Source organism: Pseudorca crassidens, chromosome 10 (genome assembly GCF_039906515.1).
Source record: "Pseudorca crassidens isolate mPseCra1 chromosome 10, mPseCra1.hap1, whole genome shotgun sequence".
Classification (NCBI taxonomy): domain Eukaryota; kingdom Metazoa; phylum Chordata; class Mammalia; order Artiodactyla; family Delphinidae; genus Pseudorca; species Pseudorca crassidens.
Genome location: NC_090305.1, coordinates 13,653,826 through 13,679,959, shown reverse-complemented (window position 1 = coordinate 13,679,959; position 26,134 = coordinate 13,653,826). Strand labels below are relative to the sequence as shown.

The 26,134-nt window shown below is 41.3% G+C and overlaps 1 protein-coding gene across 1 annotated transcript in view; it reads left to right on the top strand.

The window, feature by feature from the left end:
- The window catches only part of KIF13A (kinesin family member 13A), a 217,866-nt gene that overhangs the window by 140,374 nt on the left and 51,358 nt on the right, over positions 1-26,134 (top strand). The window contains 7 exon segments of the mRNA XM_067752073.1: positions 1,740-1,874; positions 2,555-2,667; positions 13,396-13,507; positions 13,881-14,093; positions 16,186-16,296; positions 17,897-18,031; positions 19,595-19,725. Of these exon segments, the coding sequence (XP_067608174.1) occupies positions 1,740-1,874; positions 2,555-2,667; positions 13,396-13,507; positions 13,881-14,093; positions 16,186-16,296; positions 17,897-18,031; positions 19,595-19,725 (950 nt within the window).

The window sequence follows — 26,134 nt, the reverse complement described above, 5'->3', positions numbered from 1 at the left end:
TTACATGTAAAAGAATGAATTTAGAACACTACCTAACACCATACAGAAAAATAAACTCCAAATGGATTGAAGACTTAAATGTAAGATCAGACACTATAAAACTCTTAGAAGAAAACACTCTTTGACATAAACCACAGCAAGATCTTTTGTGACCCACTTCCTAGAGTAATGGAAATAAAAACAAAAACAAATGGGACTTAATTAAACTTAAAAGCTTTTGCACAACAAAGGAAACCATAAACAAGACAAAAAGACAGCCCTCAGAATGGGAGAATATATTTGCAAATGAAACAATAGACAACAGATTAGTCTACAAAATATACAAACAGCTCATGGAGCTCAATATCAAAAAAACAAACAATCCAGTTAAAAAATGGGCGGAAGACCTAAACAGACATTTCACCAAGGAAGACATACATATATGGCCAAGAGGCACATGAAAAGATGCTCAGCATCACTAATTATTAGAGAAATGCAAATCAAAACTGCAATGAGTTGTCACCTCACACCACTCAGAATGGCCATTATCAAAAAATCCAGAAACAGTAAATGCTGGAAAGGGTGTGGTGAAAAGGGAACCCTCCTGCACTGTTGGTGGGAATGTAAATTGATACAACCACTATGGAAAACGGTATGGAGGTTCCTTAAAAAACTAAAAATAGAACTACCATATGACCCAGCTATCCCACTACTGGACATATACCCTGAGAAAACCACAATTCAAAAAGAGACATGTACTACAATGTTCATTGCAGCACTATTTACAGTAGCCAGGACATGGAAGCAAGCTAAGTGTCCATCAACAGATGAACGGATAAAGATGTGGCACATATATACAGTGGAGTATTACTCAGCCATAAAAAGAAACGAAAACTGTAGTTATCTGTAGTGAGGTAGATGGCCCTAGAATCTGTCCTACAGAGTGAAGTAAGTCAGAAAGAGAAAAACAAATACTGTATGCTAATGCATATATATGGAATTAAAAAAAGAAAAAAACTGGTAGTGATGAACCTAGTTGCAGGGCAGGAATAAAGAAGTAGACCTAGAAAATGGACTTGAGTACATAGGGTTGGAGGGCAAAGCTGGGTTGAAGTGAGAGTAGCATCGATGTAAATACACTACCGAATGTAAAATAGTTGGCTGGTGGGAAGCAGCCGCATAGCACAGGGAGATCTGCTCGGTCCTCTGCTATGACCTAGCGGGTGGGATAGGGAGGATGGGAGGGAGGCTCAAGAGGGAGGGGATATGGGGACATGTGTATGCATATGGATGATTCGCTTTGTTGTGCAACAGAAACTAACACAGTATTGTGAAGCCATTATACTCCAATAAAGATCTATTAAAAAAAATAAAGTAAAATAAAACCTCTGTTGAGCACAGGGAATTCTACTCAATACTCTGTAATGACCTCTATGGGGAAAGAATCTAAAAAATGAGCGGATGTATGTATATGTATAACCAAATCACTTTTCTGTACAGCAAAAGCTAACACAACATTGTAAATCCAACTATACTCCAATAGAAATTTTTAAAAATAAATAAAAAGAATGGGGGAAACATTTCATCCACTAGAAAGCACTGAGGGAGTGGAAGCTCGAAACAGGCTCTGTGGAGGAGAAGCAGGAGGTTTGTATGGAAGGGTGGTGACAGATGCGTCATAATTAACACATATGCTTGATGGGCAGGATGCTGTTCTTGGGTTTTTTGCTTCTAATATTTTCCCTCTGCTTTTTCTCTAGGATATCGAGTCATTGATGTCTGAGGGAAATAAGTCTCGGACGGTAGCTGCGACCAACATGAATGAAGAAAGTAGCCGCTCCCATGCTGTGTTCAACATCATCATCACACAGACGCTGTATGACCTACAGTCTGGGGTGAGGGATCGGGTGGAACCTTCGGTAGCAGTGAAAGAGCTCTACCTTCATGAGTGAACTGTTTCGTGACTGGATTCAGTTCCTGAGAACTTTATGCCAGCTCTTCTACTTACTAGATGAGCTACTTTGCTTACATCATTAAATTTGTTAGGTCTTACTTTATATATAACATTTTTTAAAAAATCGGATTCCTTGTATAAACTCCCTAAAGAACATGATGATGTCACCATACAGCTTTTACTATGTATCCTTTCATACTGAAATTCCCCTAAAAACAACTGGGTTTACTTCATAGTCATTAAGGGATATTAAAGAGGAAACCGCAACATTTAGCCTAAAGAAAGCTTTTTCAAAAAAAGAAGGATTTGACCTGAATACGGAGGAATCCTCATGTCCTGGTATGTTCTCATAGGTGCATAAAAGCTCCAGCTTTCTGACTGTATTCTGGAAAGCCCAGTGCACTTGCTTCCCAACTACAAAACAAAATGCCACACTGCTACGCCAACCTAAATTTTGCCCGTGAAACTGCTAGACCAAGAACTCTTCTTACAATTTAAGATCTTCTTGAGGAGTATGCCTTGTTGCAGCGGGATGGCTTTCGTTGTGGTGCTGAGATATATGTAGATGCCTGTGTGGTTTCTGCACTCATGTGTGTCGTTTCTCTCGTTTCTCACGACTAGAATTCGGGAGAGAAAGTGAGCAAGGTCAGCTTGGTGGACCTGGCGGGTAGCGAGAGAGTGTCTAAAACGGGAGCCGCGGGAGAGCGACTGAAAGAAGGCAGCAACATTAACAAGTAAGAGGCTGGTGCAACTCCCGCGTTAAACTGGAACACCCCACCCAGCTTCTTGTGTGCCTGGGGGACTTGTCGCATTACCAGGGGTCAGATGGCTCTGATCACAGATGGTTCAGAGTCTGTGTAGCTTTAATGAACTGGGTTGTAAGAGGCTGGTGCAACTCCCGCGTTAAACTGGAACACCCCACCCAGCTTCTCGTGTGCCTGGGGGACTTGTCGCATTACCAGGGGTCAGATGGCTCTGATCACAGATGGTTCAGAGTCTGTGTAGCTTTAATGAACTGGGTTGAAGAAGAACATTCACCTGCCTCTATTGAGATGCATGAGGTTTAGTAAAATGCCTCAAACATTGTACGAACACCCAGTGTATCACTGTGTAATATCGTCTTAGGTGAACACAAGTTGCAATTTTGCAAATCAAATCATATCTTAAATTTAACTCGAGGAGCTTATTCTGAAGAGAAAATCTGCTTCGAATCCCTTTGTAAGGCTAATACGGTTTAAACATCAATATCTCCCCCCAAAAAGTAACATTTATTGACGAACTGCCGTCCTGAAATCTCACTCTGCCTGAGTGCCTGCAGCATGCCCAGGGATGTGGTGAAGGCTGGAGGAGAGCCAAGGTGCAGGGTGTGTAGGAGTTGGCCCGGTGGCCGAGGAGATGAAGGCATTTCACTCAGAGGGTACAGCAAAGGCACAGTAAATGCCCATAATGTGCTTAGAACAAAGCCTGGCACATAGTATACACTGAATAAATATTAACGGTTGTAGCTATTATTTTTATAAGCTGTATAAACAGCATGAGTAGAAAGTAGCTTAGTTTGTACTTGAACTTTTCTGTTGAGACATAATAACTTGGGGTTTTGTTTAGGACAGAAGGTGACAAGAGGTAATATAGTCAGGAACATGTTTGTGCAGCTTGCATTTCAAAATGGTACCGGCACATTGTAATTTTACAAAAGTTTACAAAAGTTTAAAATTAGCAGGGAAATATCACCCCCTCTATCAGATGGACAGAGCCGTGCTCACTGTACAAACTGCTGCTTTACGGGGTTAACTTCCAGTCATTCTGTCTCCTGCTCTAATAACAAAGGATTTTGCTCTATTTCATGACAAAGCATTATAGGAGCCCAGGCGGGCATACAGCTCTGCATTCCAAAATGAGTGCAAGAACCAGGATGGGGAAGCAGAAATGAGGGTGTGAGGATGCAGGTACCAAAGAAAAGAGTGTCACCCCTCCTAGACACTTGTTTACTGGTGCTAAGCCATGCCAGCCCTTTGCCTGTATCTACACTTGTGGGAAGCCACTGGGAATTCTGTGCTGTGAATTTATGGAAATTTTGAGTATGGCTGGCCTTCATGTGTAACAATCACTAGTTTCTTTTAACCTCTTACTATATGCCACGCACTGTTCTGAATGCTCTATATGTAATAACTCACATCAGCATCGTGAGACGGGTCTATTACACCCATTTTACAGATGAGGAAAGCAAGGCAGAGAGCACTGGAATAATATATCCAGGGTCACAAAACTCTAAGCGTGGATCTTAGATTTGGTTGTAGGCAGTTTGGCTCGAGAGCCCAGACTCACCCCACTGCTGTAAGTGGGGTGCCCAAGTGTTCTGTTTGCCGGAAAGAGTCCTGATTGATACTTTTGTCCCAGAGGAAATATTAATAGTGCCCCCTTCAATTTGGACACTAAATTATGTAGTGTCTCAAACTGGACTACCCGAAGGCCACATGATAACATGATTTAGGTACTCCAGCTACTGGCTCTTTTCCATTATGACTTAATGGATTGAATGGCATTCTCTTAGCTTCCTATCATCTTTCCTTAGTTATATACTGGCTCTTTCACAAATGGATGTATGTATTCCTTACTACTAGTCTGTGAGATATCTACATTTTTATGGTTCTTTTTAGTTTTGGGAGCACTTTCATATGCATTATTTCATGTGAGGTTCATTATATGTATCTTTTTCTCTGTTTAAAGATGAGGTTGGAGATATTTAAGTAGTATGAATAAAAGCTGAGCAGACGTTTATTAAGCCTCTGCTATGTGTCTGGCACTGCCTTGGATGTGGGGATGCAAGAGGATCTTAGATATTGTTGTAGACAGAATATTGCTTGCCTGTCCTCCAAATATGTCCGGGTCCTAATTCCCAAAACATGTGCACATTTTACCTCACAAAGGGATTTTGCAGATGTGATTAAGTTAAAGATTTTGAGATGAGAAGATGATTCGGGTGGGTCTGATGTAATCAGAAAGCTCCTTATAAGTGAAAGAAGGAAGTGGCAGAGCCAGCGTCAGGGTGACGTGGGTGAGAAAGACCTCACAGTCCATTGCTCGCGTGAGGATGGAGGAAGGGGCCATGGGCCGAGAGACGTGGGCACCTGGAAAAGGCGAGGAAACGGTTCTCCCCTCGAGCCTCCCGAAGGCACGTAGCACTGTCGGCACCTTGGTTTTAGCTCAGGGAAGCACATTCTGGACTTCTGGCCTCCAGAACTGTAAGATGATACAGTTGTGTTGTTTTAGGCCACTGTGTCTCTGGTTACTTGTTACAGCATGATTGCTGCCCTCGAGGAGCACATAGGTTAGGATACAGTAAGTTACTTCATTCGAAAAAGCAAAAGGAGGTGGGGGGATTTTCTCGAGCAGGTGATGTTGAGAAGTGCTACGTCACCCAGCATTGAAGCATGTTTTTATAGGACACATTGACCAGCCTGTGGATGTTTGCCAAGTTGGTCTTGTGCTTTTCCCAAAATAACTGGCTCGAAGGGAGTGGAGCCGTCTCTGAACCCTTTCCCTTGAACCTTAATCCAGGCCTTTTTTCTTTACCCCACACATCTCTCTCAGCTCCCTGAGTTGGTGCATAAGTGCCGGCAGCCCACTGTGGGTCCAGGTCTCCACCAGGTGTCCTCCAAGTTCTCAGCATGGTCATTGGTACTTAGTCACTGAACTGATGGGACATCTTCTCACAGTAGGACCATGCCGTGGTCTGCACAGCTGTCTTAGAGACCTTTGTAGAAGGAGAGGCCCATAGTCCTTTACCTGCAGTTCCAAAATCCAAAGTGCTCTGAAAACCAAGTGCTTTTCTGATTTTCTTCACAGCTCACTTGTTGGTGAACCCTCACCTGAACTCTGATGAGGTCTTTATCTTCATTTATGGTCTCTATTTACTCATTTAGTGTGGCCGTTCGTAAGTTTAGCTGCAGAAACGTTCATGAATTTTACTGTGGGCTGCTGTCCCAGATCCCACCAGTGGTCATGGGTAAGTGTATGCACTGAACTTCCTCAAATCCAAAATATTCTGAATTTCAAAACACATGTGGCCCCGAGGATATCCAATAAGAGATAAATGGACCTGCACTTTTTTGTTCCGTTTAGCAAATATGTGTTGAACACCGACTGGGCATAAGAAGAAAGGGGTGAGTAAGATCAGACCCTGGCCTCAGGAAGTTCAAGGTCCAGTGGGGAAGGAGACCTTTGGAGGAGTGATATTAATACGTTAACTGCCATAGAAACTTACACACAGGGTGCGGTGGGGACATGGGTGACAACACAGCTGGCAGGTTTGCGGGAGGCTTCCCAGAGGAGACGCGGGAGCTTCTTAGTTACAGAAACTAGGGGTGTGACCTTTCCGTGCCTCTGTTTCCTCACCTGTAAAATGTGGATGAGCAAACACTGTGAGTAAGGCTGTTGTGAGGATTAAATTAGTGACTACTTGTAGCATGCTTAGAACAGGCCTACCCCTAGTAAGCTCTATGTTAAGTGTGTATTCGTAAAATAAATAGTGTATTGAAACTGCTGCCTGATAGTTCCACAAATGGTTTTTTTAAGCCTTAAAATCAGTGCCCAGTGGAGGGCTAAAATTAAAGAAATCTCTGACATGTTTCCTAAGCTTTCTCTCAGCCTCCTACTGGGGCTTCTTTATATGGAACATTAATAATCCTCTTAAGCAGACCTGCCAGGGACTTCACACGGACATTAGTGTCTGCTTAATGGGCTATGGATTTAGGGGCTTCATCTCTCCTTAAGCTCTTAAGAGCTTTACAGCACACGTTATTCCTTCACGCGGAGAGCTAAGGCACTGTATGGCTGTACCGCCAAGGCCTGTTCCGGACTGGGGAGGGATAGGTCAACTGTAGACCATCTTCAGAGGGGACGCATCTGGGAATCCGTCTGCTGCTCCTCTGTCTACTGAGGGCGGAAGGACGAAGCCTTTTTCTGCTCCTGGAGACTGGTTGGTTCAACTTCTCTGAGAACTCACTTAGATCATGGAACACTCTCTAATACCCCTAGGAATGTCATTGAAAACGGTTCTGTTCTATTCTCAGCAATGGCCAACCATTAAATGCCAACAGTATTCATCTAATGAGTATCTTCCCCAGTCTCCTTTCCATTTCAATCACTGTGGTTAATAATAAAGTATATACTAAACATATCCAAAAATGGGCTCTGCTGAACACTTGTTTGAGGGATATTAATATGTTACTCCTAGGATTCTGTCATATAATTTGTTTTTGTTTTTGTTTTTGTTTTTGCGGTACGCGGGCCTCTCACTGCTGTGGCCTCTCCCGTTGCGGAGCACAGGCTCCGGACGCGCAGGCTCAGCGGCCACGGCTCACGGGCCCAGCCGCTCCGCGGCACGTGGGATCCTCCCGGACCGGGGCACGAACCCGCGTCCCCTGCATCGGCAGGCGGACTCTCAACCACTGCGCCACCAGGGAAGCCCCTATAATTTGTTTTAATAACTTATAAGCACAATGTTTCTAATGTTTCATGTGACTCAATCCTTTTTTTCTTCTTGAGCACCCTCCATGACTCTTGTTCGTTTCCCCTCGGAAACCTCATTTCAGTGGGTTTTGCCTGCAGAACTAAACGTGAACTTGTACCAGGGGAGAATAAAAGTGGCCTGCCTTCTGTCCATTATTCAGGGGCGGGTGGGGGTCCTTGTTAATTTACCACTTGTGCATTGCAGGGTCCACATATGTGAAGAAAGAAATCTGAATAAATGTCTCTGTATTTAACACAAGAGACCCACGGGGACGGAGCAAAAATTCGCTCCTGAGGATGCAGTAGCCACATCTTTTGGGACATGTGCCATTGTTACTTCAGTGTTTCCCAAAACATTCTTGTGAAATACTAGTTCCTCAAGTGGCTCTGGGGAGAAAAAGACCCCTGGATAAATAATTTTGAGAAAGGTTACTTATAAAGCCTTCCTTGGGAGATTCCCGGTGCTAAAAGCGCTCAGAAATCCTGTAGTCATGAATCCCATATAACTTCATGATTCCCTGAGCTTACTTGATGACAGAATTCTAGGTATACCATATATTAATGTCTCCAGAACAAATGTGCAAAAGAACTTTTTTTGGGGGGGGGGGGAAATGTTCGTATATGCTTTTTTATTACACCACAGCAATTGAAATGGAAATGAGATTGGGAATGATACTCATTAGATGAACATTTGAGTTTAATGATTTGCATTAGTCACTGGAAAACAGTGGTGAGTGGAAATGAGGCCCATACTGTAGATATAACTGTTTTCTTTCCTCTCCTGTCATGTGATGGTGCTGTCCTTTCACCATAATTTTCCACATAAATTGCCACTTTGCATTTCTCCTTTCCTGTAAGGAGTGGGGACTTCCTGGGGAAGAGGGCTAAACTCAGTTCCACTAACTTCATCATCTTTTGACTAATTCTGTAAAAGCCAAGGATTGCATTATGCTGTAAGCAACAGAAACCACTGCAATGACAACCAAGTGATGAGTTCATCTTTCTCGCTTAACAAGAAGTCAGAGGCAGGCCCAGCACCTCAGAAATGCTATGAGGCACACAGCTGTATGTACTAACCTTAGTGTGTGTTCATGAGGTTCTCATGACCTCAAGACAGCTCTACCATTCCAGGCATTGTATCCATATCTGTGTTCCAAACAAGATGGGGAAATGACCACCGGCTTCTGTCAGCTGACTATGTACCTTTTCTATCAGGAGAACCATAGCCTGCTCGGAAGCCCCTCCCAGGAATATCTCCCTATATCTCATTGGCCAGAACTGTGTTTCATGGCTTCTCCGAGCTGCAGAGGACTCTGTAGAGATTTTAGCTCAGTTCATCCTTCCCAGCAAAATCAGGTGTCCGTTAGCAAGTAAGAAAGGGGAAAATGGATATTGGGCCAGCACCCACAGAGTGTACCCAAACCGGCCTTGAATTAGTCCTTTGTAGAAAGAGGTTCGTCTTCTGTTCTTCACTGTATTCTAGACTCAGCGTAGTAACTTGGCAAATATTGACTGCGTGCTTTCTGTAAGCCAGGCGTAGCAGTCTCTGCTGCCACGGTGGTCACAGTCTAAGTAGAAAGAGCAGTGCATACACGGCTGACTCTGATAAAGTTTAATAAGTCCTACAGTTATGATCTTAGAAAAAGATCACTGGAAACGTAGGTAAAATAGATTTGAAATCCATCCTAGACATTATAGATAACTCACATCACATCATATCTACTCCTAAGAGAAGGAATCTGGTGATTGGAGTTTCAAGGGAAACTAGGTAGGTTTAAGGAAGGTATAGAAAAGCAAAAAAAAAAAAAGTTGAATTATGACAATTTTTTAAATTGGGGTATAGTTGCTTTACAATGTTGTGTTGGTTTCTGCTGTACAGTGAAGTGAATCAGCTGTATGTATACATATAAATGACAATTTTTTTTTCAGCAAGCCACTTTTATTTTGATCCTCCTGAGTTTTATTTTTGATCCTCCTGAGTTTTATTTACTCTCTTTCTGATCCCGAATTCTCCCTTGTTATAGTTGGCTGTCTGTTTTTTTTGTCCTTTTTTTTGTTTTTTTGCGGTACGCGGGCCTCTCACTGTTGTAGCCTCTCCCGTTGCGGAGCACAGGCTCCGGACGCGCAGGTTCAGTGGACCGGCGCACGAACCCGTGTCCCCTGCATCGGCAGGCCGACTCTCAACCACTGCGCCACCAGGGAAGTCCCTGGCTGTCTGTTTATAGATGTTATCCCCTGGCCTAAGTCTTCCTTCCTCTGCAGCCAGCCCCTCCCCCTTCTCCTCCCGACCCCCCCCCCCCCCTCGCCAGGACTCGTGGTGAGAGATTTAACCATTAGGAACTTCCTCACTGTCTCCACCTCCAGCAGGTTCAGGAAAGGAGCGGTGCTTTCCTAGAATGAGAATGATTCCTGGAGTAATGTTTTCAGCCCCTAAAATTGGCAAAACACTCCCACCCCATTCTGACACCCATGAGCTGCCTGTTTGCCTCCAGGCTGAAACAGCAGGGCTAGCAGCGTCCATAATTTGTTATTTTGTTATATTTTTAAGGTCCCTGGAAATAAAATTCCTATTAAAATATGTAAGCCTGGTGTTCAGCTTTCAGACGTTGAACTTTCAAATGGTTTTTAGCATCCTAGATGCCCTTGGATCACTGCAGGGGGGAACCCAGAAAGGGGGGGGTGGCATGGACCCCTCGTCACTGGATAACCTGGTGACCTCTCCGACATCACCGAGTCCCACTCATTCTGCAGTTTATTTCTTTTTGTTCCAAGAGGACCATATTAGGTTCGGATGAAGTTCTTGTTTTGACTGTATGCACACCGTTAGGTAAAGAGCATGGCTTCTACAAGTGTTAAGCTTCTCTAACTGAATCAGTTATAGAGCTGTAGGACCACTGTTAACCTCAGAATTGCCGATACTGACCCTTGAGTCGCTGAGCTCTTTGTAGTTGGTACGAATTAAAGTAATATCTGCTGCATTTGGGTATGAAAAATTGGGGATAGTCCAAAGAGTTGCTTCCAAATGAAAATTTCATTTCAATAGTAGCAAAATATGAAAAATGCCCAGTATTCTATATCTAAAGCAGAAATGTGTTTTTGCCTTATATTGAACTCCTTTTTCCCTCTTTTTCATATATATCACATGCCATTTTTCTTAAAATTTCTTTTAAAGTGTACAATTCGGTAGCTTTATGATATTCATAGAGCTGTGTAACCATTACCACAAACTAATTTTAAAACATTTTCATCATCCCCAAAAGAAACCTGGTGTCCAGATCATTCCCCCTTCCCCCCACCTCCCCAGCCCCGGGCAACCACGACTGCCATCTCTATAGGTTTGCCTCTTCTGGATGTTTCATATATAAATGGAATCAAACAGTATATGGCTGTATCAGTTTCCTAGTGTTATAACAGATTACCACAAACTGGAAGGGTTAAAACAACAGTACTGTATTTTCTCACAGTTCTGAAAGCCAGAGGTCCAAAATCAAGGGATTAGCAGGGTTGGTTCCTTCTTGGGGACTCAGAGGGAAAACCTCTTCCATGCCTCTCTCCTACCTTCTAGTGGTTGCCGGCACTCCTTGGCTTGTGGATGCATCACTCCAGTCTCTGCCTCCATTTGCACCAGTTGTTTTCCCCTGTGTGTCTTTGTGTCTTCTCATGGCTTTATTTTACATACACCAGTCATTGGATCAGAGCCCTCCCTAAGCCAGTATGATCTCATCTTAACTATTTACATCTGCAAGGTCCTTATTTCCAAATGAGGTCACATCTAAGGTTCCGGTGGACATAATTTGGGGGTGGGGAGTGGGCACTATACAACCCAGGCCAGTGGCTTTTTGTGTTCGTCTTCTTTCTCTTATAAGTTTTCAAGGTTCATCCATGTTGTAGCATGTTTCAGAACTTCATTCCTCTCATATGGCTGAATAATACTCCTTCGCAAGGACATGCCACATTTTATTCTTCCCTTCATCATTCGGTGGACCTTTGGGCTGGTTCCACATTTTGGCTGTTGTGAATATTGCTGCTATGAAAATTGTTATACAAGTTTTTGTTTGGACATATGTTTTCATTTCTCTTGGGGTGGATTTGTTTAACTTTTAAATTTGTCAATTATGATACACATATTTATGTCACTTGGCAGTAATGGCCGTTGGTTATTAAAATTCTGACTCATTTTTGCCTCTTGGAATTGCTTTGTGTTTCAATGACTTTTCCAGTGACTCACCTTTGGAGAATTATATTGTGTGGTGGGAAATACGCTTTTACTCCTTTCAACTTATTTAATGGAAATCTATTGTTAACATTAGAAAGAAAGCTATGTAGTCTTTCAGTTGCTAAGCTCTAGTCACATGCTGATTTGTGTCCTTCCTTGTCTTTTATAAATACGTAGTAGCTTTCAATTTTTTAATCATTTACAAAGGGTTTTGTCTTTATGATATCATGTAACCTTCCTTGCAGTCCCGGGAGATGTCCTGAGACTGCTCTTTTCTGGCTGCTAAACTTGGAATCCAGTTGATTTCTTTTAAAAGAGCAATTGGTACTTAACTAGGATACAAGGATGTCCTTCATCCCTCAATACCACAAATCTGTTGTTTCTATGGTGATGTTTTCTCCAAGTGCAGAGAACATGTATTAACCACCACGGGACACTCATTAGCCTAGACTAGTGGTTCTCAAACTCTACCTGCATCAGAATCACCTGGAAGACTTGTGAAAGCTCAGGTTCCTGAGTCCCACCATGAATGTTTGATTCAGTAGGTCTGTGGTGGGGCCTGAGAATGTGCATTTCTAACAAGGCTGCAAGTTGTGCTGGTGCTGCTGGTCCCAGGACCACTTTTGAGGCTCATAGGCCTGGCACCTGAATGTATGTATCACTTTGGGTATTGTTCAACCAGGGCTTCTCAAAATTTAATGCGCATGTGAATCACCTGGAGATGCCTTTAACTGGTTCTGATTCAGCAGGCCTGGGAAGGCTTCCAAGATTCTGCTTGGGTAGTTCTTTGTTAAACTGTAGCAACTCCACATTGAAATAAGCTTGCCAGCTTTAAGCAGATGAACAGGATGTACCTTGTAACTGTAGTGGAAGGGTGCTTTGCAAGTTACATTGTTACTCTGGGAAAATCGGAGGCCAGAGTGGTCCAAGTTAGACTCAAAGAGTAAATGGTTGAGACTTTAAACATAATATTTGAAGTAAGTTATAATTCTCTAGTGCGATCTTTTTGTTTTGTTTTGTTTTTTGTTTTGTTTTCGCGGTACGTGGGCCTCTCACTGCTGTGTACTCTCCCGTTGTGGAGCACAGGCTCTGGACGCGCAGGCCCAGCGGCCACAGCTCATGGGCCCAGCTGCTCCGCAGCATGTGGGATCTTCCTGGACCGGGACACGAACCCGTGTCCCCTGCATCGGCAGTCGGACTCTCAACCACTGCGCCACCAGGGAAGCCCTCTAGTGCGATCTTTTAAATGTATGTTTCCAGGTTCTGAAATGTATGTTTCCAGGTTCTGTGATTGATCGGAATAGACTCTACAGGGATTCTACATTCATTCTTTTAAATTAATGGGGTTACTTTTTGTTTTCCTTTTTTTCAGTTTCTTAACAAATGAATGTAGACTTGATGATATCAGCTTTAGGGACTTTTATTTTTTTTTATTTTTTATTTTTTTGCGGTACGCGGGCCTCTCACCGTTGTGGCCTCTCCCTCTGCGGAGCAGAGGCTCCGGACATGCAGGCTCAGCGGCCATGGCTCACGGGCCCAGCCGCTCCGCGGCATGTGGGATCTTCCCGGGCCGGGGCACGAACCTGCGTCCCCTGCATCGGCAGGCGGACTCTCAACCACTGCGCCACCAGGGAAGCCCGGGACTTATAATTTTATACTTATTATCTAGAAGGATTATTATTTTACGAAAACTAAATACTCCATAAAACTAATTTTTAAATTTTTCTCTTGGCAGATCACTTACAACCTTGGGGTTGGTTATCTCATCGCTGGCTGACCAGGCAGCTGGCAAGGGTAAAAACAAATTTGTGCCTTATCGCGATTCAGTCCTCACTTGGCTTCTTAAGGTAATTCATTGTTCTCGTGTTCTTTTCCAACTAGAAATTGGCTGTTTCAGTGGTGACAGCTGAGAAGTGTGTGCAAAATACTACACAACGTACTCCTGACAATACTGTTATCCTGATTCCTAAACATGCAGGATGAAAACTCATTCCTGTTGCCTTTTTTCCATTAATAATGCTGTTTGACAGGCATTGTGCATTGATGTGAATAGAGAGAGACCACTTTCATCTGTCATAAACTTACTTGTGAAATACAAACCCATTTCCACACTGAGTTTTCTTCAGCACGAAGGTCATCCGTGCACATGTGCTGCTTCCCTCATGCGTTGAGCGTGGAATGGGCCTTGTTTCCTAAGATGCTATTTGAAATATTTTGCAGGACAATCTGGGGGGCAACAGCCAGACCTCTATGATCGCCACCATTAGCCCAGCAGCAGACAACTACGAAGAGACCCTCTCCACACTAAGATATGCCGATCGAGCCAAAAGGATCGTTAACCATGCCGTTGTGAATGAGGATCCCAACGCAAAAGTCATCCGGGAACTGCGAGAGGAAGTGGAGAAACTGCGAGAGCAACTCTCGCAGGCTGAGGTATGGTCAGCCCGGTTCTCCCTGTGATCCAAGCTCCCTGGCTCGTGGTGTCTGAGTGGCGAGGCGAGGTCGAGCTCACTTGCACTTCCGGGTCGCCTCATGTGGTTCAGTAGTTCTGAGTTGATGGGCATCTCCTCCGTGCTAAGCACTGTGAAGACACAGGTGTATAATGCAAGGCTCCGTCCCATGAACTGACAGTCAAGGAAGCAGACAATTGAAAGAGAGGTGCTGCTATTGCCTCTTTGCTTCAGTCAATCAGGTGGCCCTTGAGCCCAGATCTCTTCCAATGTGAAATCCTGAGACCCAAATATGCTGCTTTGATTAACATTGTAGATTACATTCCCATGCAGCCTTGCCATTTTCAGAGAAGTTAGTTCTGTATCATCTCCTCATTAAGTCGTGGAGGACAAGGTGGTCAAGAATAGTTAGCATTAGGAAAAATTCAGAAATCTCCTTTTATCTTTTTTTATCAGCTCCTGACAGGGAGCAAAATCATTTTGCATTGTTACCATCTTTCCTTGGCTTTACCCAGACTTTAATAACCATAACCCTTTCCAAATAGCTGTTGCCAGAGAGGCACTGTCTCACTGAAATAGTAACAGGACTGAGATGAAGGTCAAATGCCTTAACTTCAGTCACATGCTTCCACGTGCCAGGGTTCAGATGTGTACCTAAGGCTTCTAAGTTCACATTCCTTCATACCACTGTCTTCTGACCCCACAAAGAAAAGGAAGTCAAAGCCAGGGATCTGAATATTCCATCTGTTGGTGATCACGGAGTTGCATTATAACTATTTGTTTACATGTCTTTCTCGTCTTCTTGGCCACGGGCTCCTAAAGTGCAAGAGGCGTGTTTTATTAATTTTTTTTCGCTAACCCTTAGTACAACATTGATACTGGAAAGCACTTAGCGCAATGACTTGCCCATGGTAAGTGCTCGATAAATGTTGCTCTTTTTGTGATTATCATCATAATCATCATTGAGTGCATCAAGCATGATTTTTTTAAAAATCGATGCCAAGAAGGGTAGCAGAACACCTGAAAAATCAAAATGCTGATAAACTTTGATGAGAGTCATGATCCTAGGAGGAGAGTATAACAGCTCTGGAGTTTGTCTGTAGGTGGATGGTCTCCATCCTCCCTCTTTTCTGTGAATCTGCATTTCCACTGTGACCATGTAATCTAGGGCGGGTAGCTAGAACAATGCCTGGCCAAAGGGTAGAGCAGAGGAACCACAGCAGGTTCATGTAGAATTTTCATGTGTGTCCCCTTGGACCCAGCACTAAATATCACTCCCAGGCTCTGTTAACAGAGTGAGACTCAAGCATCCTGAGCCGGCCTCCACATCATCGCCACTTCAGCTTCCTGTCCGAGCTCTGCCATCTTTCTTGGTCATAGGGTTATACTCTGCAGAAGCTCATGTGACTATAGGGTGTCAAAAAAGCATATGTGGTGGCCAAGTAAAGGCCCCCCAAATTTCTTAAGTTGCATATAGCTATATTTAGACCCCTTAATTATTCTCACTGAGCAAACACAGAGGGAAATGACTGCCTTTTAAGCAGAAGTCCTATTTCCAAGTGAGTAATAAATATGCTACGTTTATTACCATCAATAAGAAAGTAGTTCAAATGGCCCAGACTCAAATCTTAAAATAAATGAGAAGAATTGCCACCTTTCCTGGTAGGTTAATATAACTGGAATGTGTTTATAAGTGATGTGTGTTGATCTCTGTCTTATTGAAAAAGAAGTCTACGTAAGTAATTTGTTCTCATACTTTTCTATTTTGAAGATGAACTTTAGCATCTTTTAGGTCTTTAAATGTGAAATTTAAGTACGATGGGTAAAATTACTCTGGGATGATTTGTATCAATTTAATTCAGGGCACTGGAATTTCTCTTTCTCCCTCAAAGAGTAGCAGCCATTTACTCTTTCACTTCATTTGATTAATAAAGGTCTAAAACCCCCTGACAGTGTGTGGCTTAATTGCTTCCAACAGACAGTTGATAACCGCTTAAGAAGGACAATAAGGGATTGTCTTGTACACAAGGGTGGAAAAAATTAGAAAATCAGATTTCTCTGCTTTCATTTTAAAGGCTATGAAGGCCCCTGAACTGAAAGAGAAGCTCGAAGAGTCTGAAAAGCTGATAAGAGAACTAACAGTGACTTGGGAAGAGAAGCTGAGGAAAACAGAAGAAATTGCACAGGTAGCTTGATAACTTGGGCCTAAAATATTGTGATTTTTTTTAAATTTTATTTTTTAATTGAAGTAGAGTTGATTTACAATTCTGTGCCAATCTCTGCTGTACAGCAAAGTGACTCAGTTATACACATGTAGACATTCTTTTTATATATATATTTTTTCTTTTCCATTGTGTTTTATCACAGGATATTGAATATATTTCCCTGTGCTACAGTGATTCTTTTTCATTTGCTGTCTTTTCTGTATAGCCACTTATCATCCTCAAAAAGTCCTTTAAGGACCTCTTTCTACTGAACTAGAGCCTGCAAAGATCCTCTTTAGACACTGGCTTCATTGTTTTTCATTAACTACAGTTTGGGCCCTGTATTTGCTAGAAGTGTTGCAGAGCACTGAATTTGTACAGGCATGGTTCAGGAAACATCTTTAATACGTTCTGATTTTCACATTTAACCAGAAACCTGTTCTGTGGTTTTAGATCACCCGGCAAAGCATGCAGCTACCTGATTGGCAGAGAATTTACAACATGCAGCAGATCAGTAGTTTTTTCAGTGTGCTTGATTCTTCAGCTTGTTAGCAAATGCTGTTATGAACTTTACTTGAGAAAATAAAAAGCAAGGACTAATCGTGTGAGTGTGTGTGTATGAGAGAGATGAACCTCTACACTGTACATTTCATGAACAGTTTAATCTCATTGACCACTTGTAAGTATTGGACCATCCCAATCAGGTAGCTTGAAATCAGTAACTGGAACCTAGTCCAGCCTGCTGCTTATATGTCTTGTAGATATCACAAACATATACCTAACTTTCTATAACTCCTACATTGCTTTATTTTTCTTCATAGCCCATATCACCTTTGGAAATTCTGTATTTTACTTGTCTGTTTTGTCATGGTCTCTCTCCTTTTATTAGAATATAAGTTTTCATGAAAGGAGTAGCTTTGTTTTGTTTGCTTTTATATGCTCAGCCCTAGATCTGTACCTAACACATAAATATGTCTTGAATAACTTGAATGAATTTGAGGCCCTCTGCAAAAGGGACCCAGCCTGCTCTTCCAGCCCCATCTCCCACTACTTTCCCACATTGACTTTCCCACCTGAAATCATCCAGTGCGCCCAGAGTCTTTACTGTGCTTTCCTCTGCCCTTCCCCTAGAACACTCTGCCCTTATCTTGCTGCTCTCCCATTTCTTCCTACTGAAATTCTTCTTGTGCTTCAAGAACCATCTCAAATGCATTCTCTTCCTGAAGCCTTTACTGGACTCTTAACCCATCATGATTTCCCTCCTTTGAAGCCCCGCAGCACATTGTTCCTCTCCAATGGCACAGGGCTCTCCTCTTTTACTTCTAGTTGTGTGGTCTTATCACCTCCACTGGACAGGAAGCCCTTAAGGGCAGGATGGTGCCTGGTTCATCCTTGGTGCCCCTAAAATACTGACACAAGAAGTCATGCGTTTTAGGATCTCACTAAACTTGGTTGAGCTGATTAGAATGTGTAATTTCGCTGGCCTTGTCCCCAGAAATAGTGCCTTAAGCTTTCCACGGATACATCTCACGACTAGAGCAACAAATAGAGCTTCCCTGCTTTTGTCTGTGTCTGTGCACAGGAGAGGCAACGACAACTTGAAAGTATGGGGATTTCCCTGGAGACGTCTGGTATCAAGGTGGGGGATGACAAGTGCTACCTAGTCAACCTGAATGCAGACCCTGCTCTCAACGAACTTCTGGTTTATTATTTAAAGGTAAGAGAGTATGTTAATAGATAGTTGCAATCCCAATTCCGTCACGTACGATTCCCACTTGAGTCTGGGTGCCTGTCCCCATGATTTTGCTTTTTGTATCCAGCTTAGCTCTCATTAAAAGTAAGAGGATTGGTAGTTCAGTCAAGTTACCGTTAGGAGTGAAAACCAGCTCTATTGCATTGTACTGGGGCTGTGCAGTTGGGCTGATTTCCATCAGAGGGGCACAAGTGAGCAATGGAAGGTGTCGCAGTGATCCCTGGCTGTGGTGACAGGATTCTGAGAGGCTCTGGAGAGTCACCATTATGCTTCTGAGTAATTCTAAGGAGATCTCGAGATCATCACTAGCCTAAAGCAGACTCTTGTGGAAGATTAGACAGCTAGGGTTCTTCCATCTCCATCCCTCCCAAGCCTGTATGCTCAGGACATAACTCTTGGTCCTATGATCACCTTCAGGTGTGGAGATGGGCGTGGCCTTTTGGGTTCGGGGCTTCGGCCTCAGGGTACCGCCACTGACCAGGCTGCAGGGCTCAGTGCAGCAGTTCTCAGACTGCTTCGTTAAGGATTCTGAGCTGCCTCGTGAATATACAGAAGGCAGTGGAGAATAAGCTAGAAGTGAAGAAAGGAACCTCAGGCTTCTGTCATCCTTTTGATTCTACTTTTTCCAGAAACAAATATGGCACAAATAGCCCCTGACTTACTGAGAGTCCACTAATGGACTTAAGATCTATTCATTTAGGAAATGATGAAGGGGTAAGGAATTGTTTCTGAAATCTTAGTTTTGAAAGACCAAGTCTTGCAGTTTCTCTGTTGAATAGGGAAGTATTATTATCACAGTGACTGCATGGTTTTTAGAGCAATAGAACAAACAAAGAGGATGAGCAGTGGGCAGAGTCACCAAGGGTCACAGTCCTCACATGTCTGAGGTTTGAGGGACTTAAAAATCATGCTAATCTGTACATTGTATAATCCACAGGCTTCAGTACTCTGTAATTTGGTATTAGAAACTCAGCTATTTTTTAAATCACTTTAAAAGTTACATATTTGAAAATATGACTTTCCATGAAACTATTTTCAATGATTCTTGAATTTATAGAGCTGTTTTCAAAGCACTTTCACCGTTAAGTCAGGTGATCCTTGAGAAAGAATCCTGCTCATTAGATCATATTAATAATATTGTTCTGGTTCTGCAAAAAAAAAGAAAAAAGAAACTGAGGCTCAGAGAGTGAAATGCCTTGCCCACGGTTACATAGACAGTAAGTCGTCAAGTTAAAACCGGAGCTCAAGGTATTCTGCTATCAAGTCTGACTTCTTTACGTTCTAAAATAATAGCTAATCACTGTTGGTCAGGGTTTCGTTTTTTTTCTTTATAGTGTTTAATCATATTTTACATTTAGTGTATTAAGGTAAGCTTTTGACCTACAGTGCGCCAGATCTCACATTTTCCATCTGATTCATCTAATGTTGTCATGCATGTGCTGTTGGGTTATTCGAACTGATTGTGATGAACTTTTGCTGAGTTACTTGTAAGGGTAGGTTTTTCTTTCTTTAATGATCTGTTGCCAGGACCATACCAGGGTAGGTGCAGATACCTCTCAGGACATCCAGCTCTTTGGGATAGGAATTCAGCCTGAGCACTGTGAGATTGATATTGCTTCTGACGGAGAGGTCACCCTCACTCCAAAAGAAAATGCAAGGTAAGAAATGTCCCTTAAAGGTAAGAAGCAGCTCCTTAACGTAGCTCAAGTGCCTTGTTTTTAGGAGTAGACTGACCCTTTCTGTCTGTTTGCTTAGTTATATCAGAGTTAAGGCTACACTGGCTTTTGCTTTCTGCTTGTAGAGAGCTGTGTAAGCAAGATTTCGAGCACCAGCTTCAGGGTGGCTGATTCTGCCTTGAGGGCTGGGTGATCTCAGATAAGATACTTCTTTTATCTAATCTGCAATTCCCTCATATGATAAATGAGGCTAATAGTAGACAAAACATATAAATCACTTGGCTCAGTGCCTGACACACATAACTATTGAATAAAGTTATTTGTTATTACTGAGTGTAATGCTTTGTATGAAAAGCAGTTAATCAGATAACTCCGTTATATGAAAAATTCCTAAACTAGGCCATAATATGTAAAAATTTGAGAATTGACAGGATAATATATTTACTTTTTAATTTCTACTAAATGATGTCTTGAATTATTTTATAATCACGTGTAAAATGAAGCCTAAAACAGTATTCCTTAACTCACATAATTCAGAACACACATTTTTATGAAGAAAACTATATTGATTTCAAATTATTCTGTTAATATCACCCATATACATTTCTAAGTGATGAAAAACGGAGACTAGCAATAGTAGCATACATGATTCATGAATTTTGTAGGCCTTCTGTTATAGTGATAGATTGTTAAGATATTTAATGGTGAAATGATACCATTCCTTAATTTTTACTTATTCCAAGTTCAAATAGATTTTAGCTTCATGCTGTATCCCCCTATTAGAAGCTCTGGATTTTTTTTACATACTTTTTTTAAATTGACAGAATTGTGTGTGTATACACACACACACACACCACACACACACACACATATACACAGCATGAGAATTTGATCATATTCTCTTTTAACACTACATCTGAAAATGATTTTATTCGGTAGATTTCCTCATACCTGATTTTACTTCCATGTCTTTTTATCCTACTTTTCGTCCTTCCCCACCCTGTCCAATCTCCTCCTTTCCTATAACCTCAGGGCAGTGGTTCATTCATTCAGTATACTTCCTCTAAGCTCTGTACTGGGAATGCCCAAGTATAGTAACTCAAAGCCTGGTGGAGGAGAATATATAGAAAAATTGTTATTATACAGGAAAATAAGTGCTCCTTCTAAAGTGATCTTTATAACCTGCAAATCTGATCCCTATAAAAGTGTGTGGGGTTTGAAGGACTGGAGGTAGGGAGAGCTGTTAGGATATTATTGCGATATTGTTGTGGGAACACAGCAGTAGCAAAAGAAGTGAAGAACAAAATGTATTTCAGAATTACTTGAGAGTCAGCGACGTTTAAGCGATGTGCTTGGGGACAGGATGGGAACTCACTTAGTAAAAGAAAAGAAGTGAGCAATATTAGATTTCTGTCTTAGGAGACGAGATAAACAGTGGCACTACTAAATCAAAATAAGAAATACAAGAGGAAGAACAGGTTTGGAGGATGATAGGCAATGAGTGGTAATGAGTTCACTTTGGAATACTTTGAGTTTGAGGTGTCCTTGGGATATCAATGTGAAGATTTCCAGTTGCACATTGGATTTAGGGCAGGAGAACTACCCTAAAGATACAGACTGGGCATAATCAGTGTTGCCTGTCTTGAAAGTGGGTCTAGAGTGAATAGTGGAAGGGTTAAACCAATGTTTATGGGATGGTCTGAAGATAAACCATGAAGTAGGGTGAGACAAGGGAGTCAGAGAGGCACAGAGGCAACAGCAGGATACAGTGATGGAATCTAAGGGAAGAGAATATTTAAGAAAGAGGTCAAAGTAGAAGATAAAGAGCTTCTATCGGACATAGCAGTTAGGAAGACATTGACAACCATGGAATGTTTAAGTACCATGCAGTTGTGGGTATGGAAGGAAAAAATGCAAAGAAAAAAGAATAGGAGGTGAGGAAGCAGGCCGAATCTTGGTTGTGCAGATCGAAATGGGATTGGAGACACAGAAAAAGAGGGGCATGGCGTGAAGGGATAGTCAGTATTTCCTCAGATCTGTCCTCAAGTCCACCAGTTCTCTCTTGTCATGATTTACCTGCTGCTTAACCACATTCTACTGAGTTTTAATTTCAGTGTCTCTGTTTTTCATTTGTAGAAGTTTAGGAAGTCCTTTTTTAGACATGCCTGGTCTCTATTGGTAGAGGCTTGTTTTTACTCCATTGTATGCTTTAATAATTTTATTTTTACTTATTTTATTGCCTTTATTTGGAAATTCTGTTCTCTGAAGTTGCTGGGGCTTCAATCCAACTATTTGTTGTATCTGCTGATAACTTTGCTTCCTGAAGCAGTTCATGATTTTTTAGATGTGCTCCTCTTCAGCAGTTTATCTGTAGGAGTCTTGTGGCTTGGGTGAGGCTACATAAATTCCTGCAAAGAGATTTTATATTTGCTTCTTCCAAGTACCCCAGGCATGTGTTCAAGTAGAAATGACTTTTTAATGCTAATTTCTTGGCTTGGGTATGTTACCAAACCAGGCAGTTTCCATAACTTTTTCTTTTTTATATTATTGTAATAAGAGTGTACTATAAACGGCAAAGTGATATGTTCATATGTATGTTCAGGTGTATGTGTGTGTGTGTGTGTGTGTGTGTGTGTGTGTGTGTAAGCACCTAGATAGGGGTCCTCTAAAGATACAGATGATCACAAAAGTAATCAGTAAGTAAGAGAGATGAAGCTTATTACATTTCTCTCTGATTTGCTCTGGAACTATTTTTAGTTTTATTTTAGAATAACGCTGCTCAATAGAACTTTCTGAGATAGTGGAAAAGTTCTATATCTGCTAAGACCATTTTGGTAGCCACTATTGAGATAGTGTTCTTCAGAATTAACATATGGCCAGTGAGAATGAGGAACTGAATTTTTTAAATTATAATTCAGAGTTTAAAATAATAAGGGACACTGAGTGACACATTTCTACTCTTGATCATACTGCTTTTCCTAGAATTTCTGGAGGGCTTTTTAGATGCCTTAATAAACAATGGGGAAATATATTTCTTAAAAACTGACTGTTGAGAGGGCAGATAGCAGAAGCAAGAAGAACTACAATCCTGCAGCCTATGGAACAAAAACCACATTCACAGAAAGATAGACAAGATGAAAAGGCAGAGGGCTATGTACCAGATCAAGGAACAAGATAAAACCCCAGAAAAACAACTAAATGAAGTGGAGATAGGCAACCTTCCAGAAAAAGAATTCAGAATAATGATAGTGAAGATGATCCAGGACCTCGGAAAAAGAATGGAGGCAAAGATCGAGAAGATGCAAGAAATGTTTAACAAAGACCTAGAAGAATTAAAGAACAAACAAACAGAGATGAACAATACAATAACTGAAATGAAAACTACACTAGAAGGAATCAATAGCAGAATAACTGAGGCAGAAGAACGGATAAGTGACCTGGAAGACAGAATGGTGGAATTCACTGCTGTGGAACAGAATAAAGAAAAGAGAATGAAAAGAAATGAAGACAGCCTAAGAGACCTGTGGGACGATATTAAACGCAACAACATTCACATTATAGGGGTCCCAGAAGGAGAAGAGAGAGAGAGAAAGGACCCGAGAAAATATTTGAAGAGATTATAGTCGAAAACTTCCCTAACATGGGAAAGGAAATAGCCACCCAAGTCCAGGAGGTGCAGCAAGTCCCATACAGGATAAACCCAAGGAGAAACATGCCGAGACACATAGTAATCAAATTGGCAAAAATTAAAGACAAAGAAAAATTATTGAAAGCAGCAAGGGAAAACTGACAAATAACATACAAGGGAACTCCCATAAGGTTAACAGCTGATTTCTCAGCAGAAACTCTACAAGCCAGAAGGGAGTGGCATGATATACTTAAGTGATGAAAGGGAAGAACCTACAACCAAGATTACTCTACCCAGCAAGGATCTCATTCAGATTCAATGGAGAAATCAAAAGCTTTACAGACAAGCAAAAGCGAAGAGAATTCAGCACCACCAAACCAGCTCTACAGCAAATGCTAAAGGAAGTTCTCTAAGTGGGAAACACAAGAGAAGAAAAGGACCTACAAAAACAAACCCAAAACAATTAAGAAAATGGTCATGGGAACATATATACTGATAATTACCTTAAATGGATTAAATGCTCCAACCAAAAGACAGAGGCTTGCTGAATGGATACAAAAACAAGACCCATCTATATGCTGTCTACAAGAGACCCACTTCAGACCTGAGGACACATACACACTGAAAGTGAGGGGATGGAAAAAGATATTCCATGCAAATGGAAATCAAAAGAAAGCTGGAGTAGAAATACTCATATCGGATAAAATAGACTTTAAAATAAAGAATGTTACAAGAGACAAGGAAGGAACTACATAATGATCAAGGGATCAATCCAAGAAGAAGATACAACAATTATAAATATATATGCACCCAACATAGGAGCACCTCAATACATAAGGCAACTGCTAACAGCTATAAAGAGGAAATCAACAGTAACACAATAATATTGGGGGACTTTAACACCTCACTTACACCAATGGACAGATCATCCAAAATGAAAATAAAAACAAAAAAAAACTGACTATTGAATGTCTGTGTTTTAGGTAGAAGAGATAAGTATTCTATAAAACTTTTTTAAAAACTCATCTTTTTGGCAAAAGTATGTATGTATGTACATATTTATATATGTATAGTGTTAACAAACAAATTTTGAGTAAATTTGAAGATGTAATTGTATTAAATGATTTGTGAATTGGGCAGCATCTCATCAGGGGTTACACAACATGGAAGGCTTTTATAGTAGGGAAGGTGGGACAAGGAAAGGAAGTCATCAGCAAGGAACAAAAATGAAAGTTCATTGGAGGAAAGTAAAAGTTAGGTGACAACAGTTTCTCATTAACTGAGCTGTGGTGTTTTTTAATTGGCTGGGCTTGTTGCTGGGCGCAGAGGAAGTCTTCCTTCCTCCTGCTGGGGTAGTAAAGTAGTCGCACTTCCTGTTGGGGGTGCAAGGTAGGTCTCTTCCTGTTGGGGTAACTGACATCTTCCTTTTTGGGATAATTGAGGATGAGTGTTGGGGTATGAGAGTTCCCTTTTCAGGCCTCTTGACTCCAACTTTAGTTGAGGTTTCCTTTTATTAACTTTCACAATAGATGTACATATACATATATATTCTGATCTCATTTTCCATTTTTGCAGATGAATAAATCAGTTCATATTTCCAAATAAATGGGAAACAGACTTTTGAAACTTGAGTCACAATGTTGAGAGTCATTTTGAAGAATAAAGGGAGCATGTTAGTGTAAAACATACACACCAAAGCTTTACTGTGTTTGTGTAGGACAGATTAAAAACATTTAAGATGGTATTTCCAGGGTATTTTTTATCAATAAAAACTTAGCCACCAGACTTGAAATATTACTACAGAAGAGTGATTATTTTCATCTGTGAATTTTCCTTATTCCATAACTTTGAGCTTAAAAGTCCCCCTAAAGATTAGGAGGCAGATAATGAGAGTATATGAGAAAAGTAACTTACGGAAAAATTAAAACTCAAAATGATACTCATTATTTTTCTCCATCAAACTTCACTTGACAGCCCTTATAGCAAATTAAACTTTAATTAATTGATTAACTATCCCCCTAATGTTTTGTTTTGCTTTTATTGTTTTCTTTTTATTTAAAAAAATTTTTTAACATCTTTATTGGAATATATTTGCTTTACAATGGTGTGTTAGTTTCTGCTGTACAAAAAGTGAATCAGCTATACATATACATATATCCCCATATCTCCTCCCTCTTGCATCTCCCTCCCACCCTCCCTATCCCACCCCTGTAGGTCGATACAAAGCACAAAGCTGATCTCCCTGTGCTATGCAGCTGCTTCCCACTAGCTATCTATTTTACGTTTGGTAGTGTATATATGTCCATGCCACTCTCTCACTTCTTCCCAGTTTACCCTTCCCCCTCCACGTGTCCTCAAGTCCATTCTCTACGTCTGCATCTTTATTCCTGTCCTGCCCCTAGGTTCTTCAGAACCATTTTTTTTTAGATTCCATATATATGTGTTAGCATATGGTATTTGTTTTTCTCTTTCTGACTTACTTCACTCTGTATGACAGTCTCTAGGTCCATCCATCTCACTACAAATAACTCAATTTCGTTTCTTTTTATCGCCGAGTAATATTCCATTGTATATATGTGCCACATCTTCTTTATCCATTCATCTGTCAGTGGACACTTAGGTTGCTTCCATGTCCTGGCTATTGTAAATAGAGCTGTAGTGAACATTGTGGTACATGACTCTTTGAATTTTGGTTTTCTCAGGGTATATGCCCAGTAGTAGGATTGCTGGGTCCTATGGTAGTTCTATTTTTAGTTTTTTAAG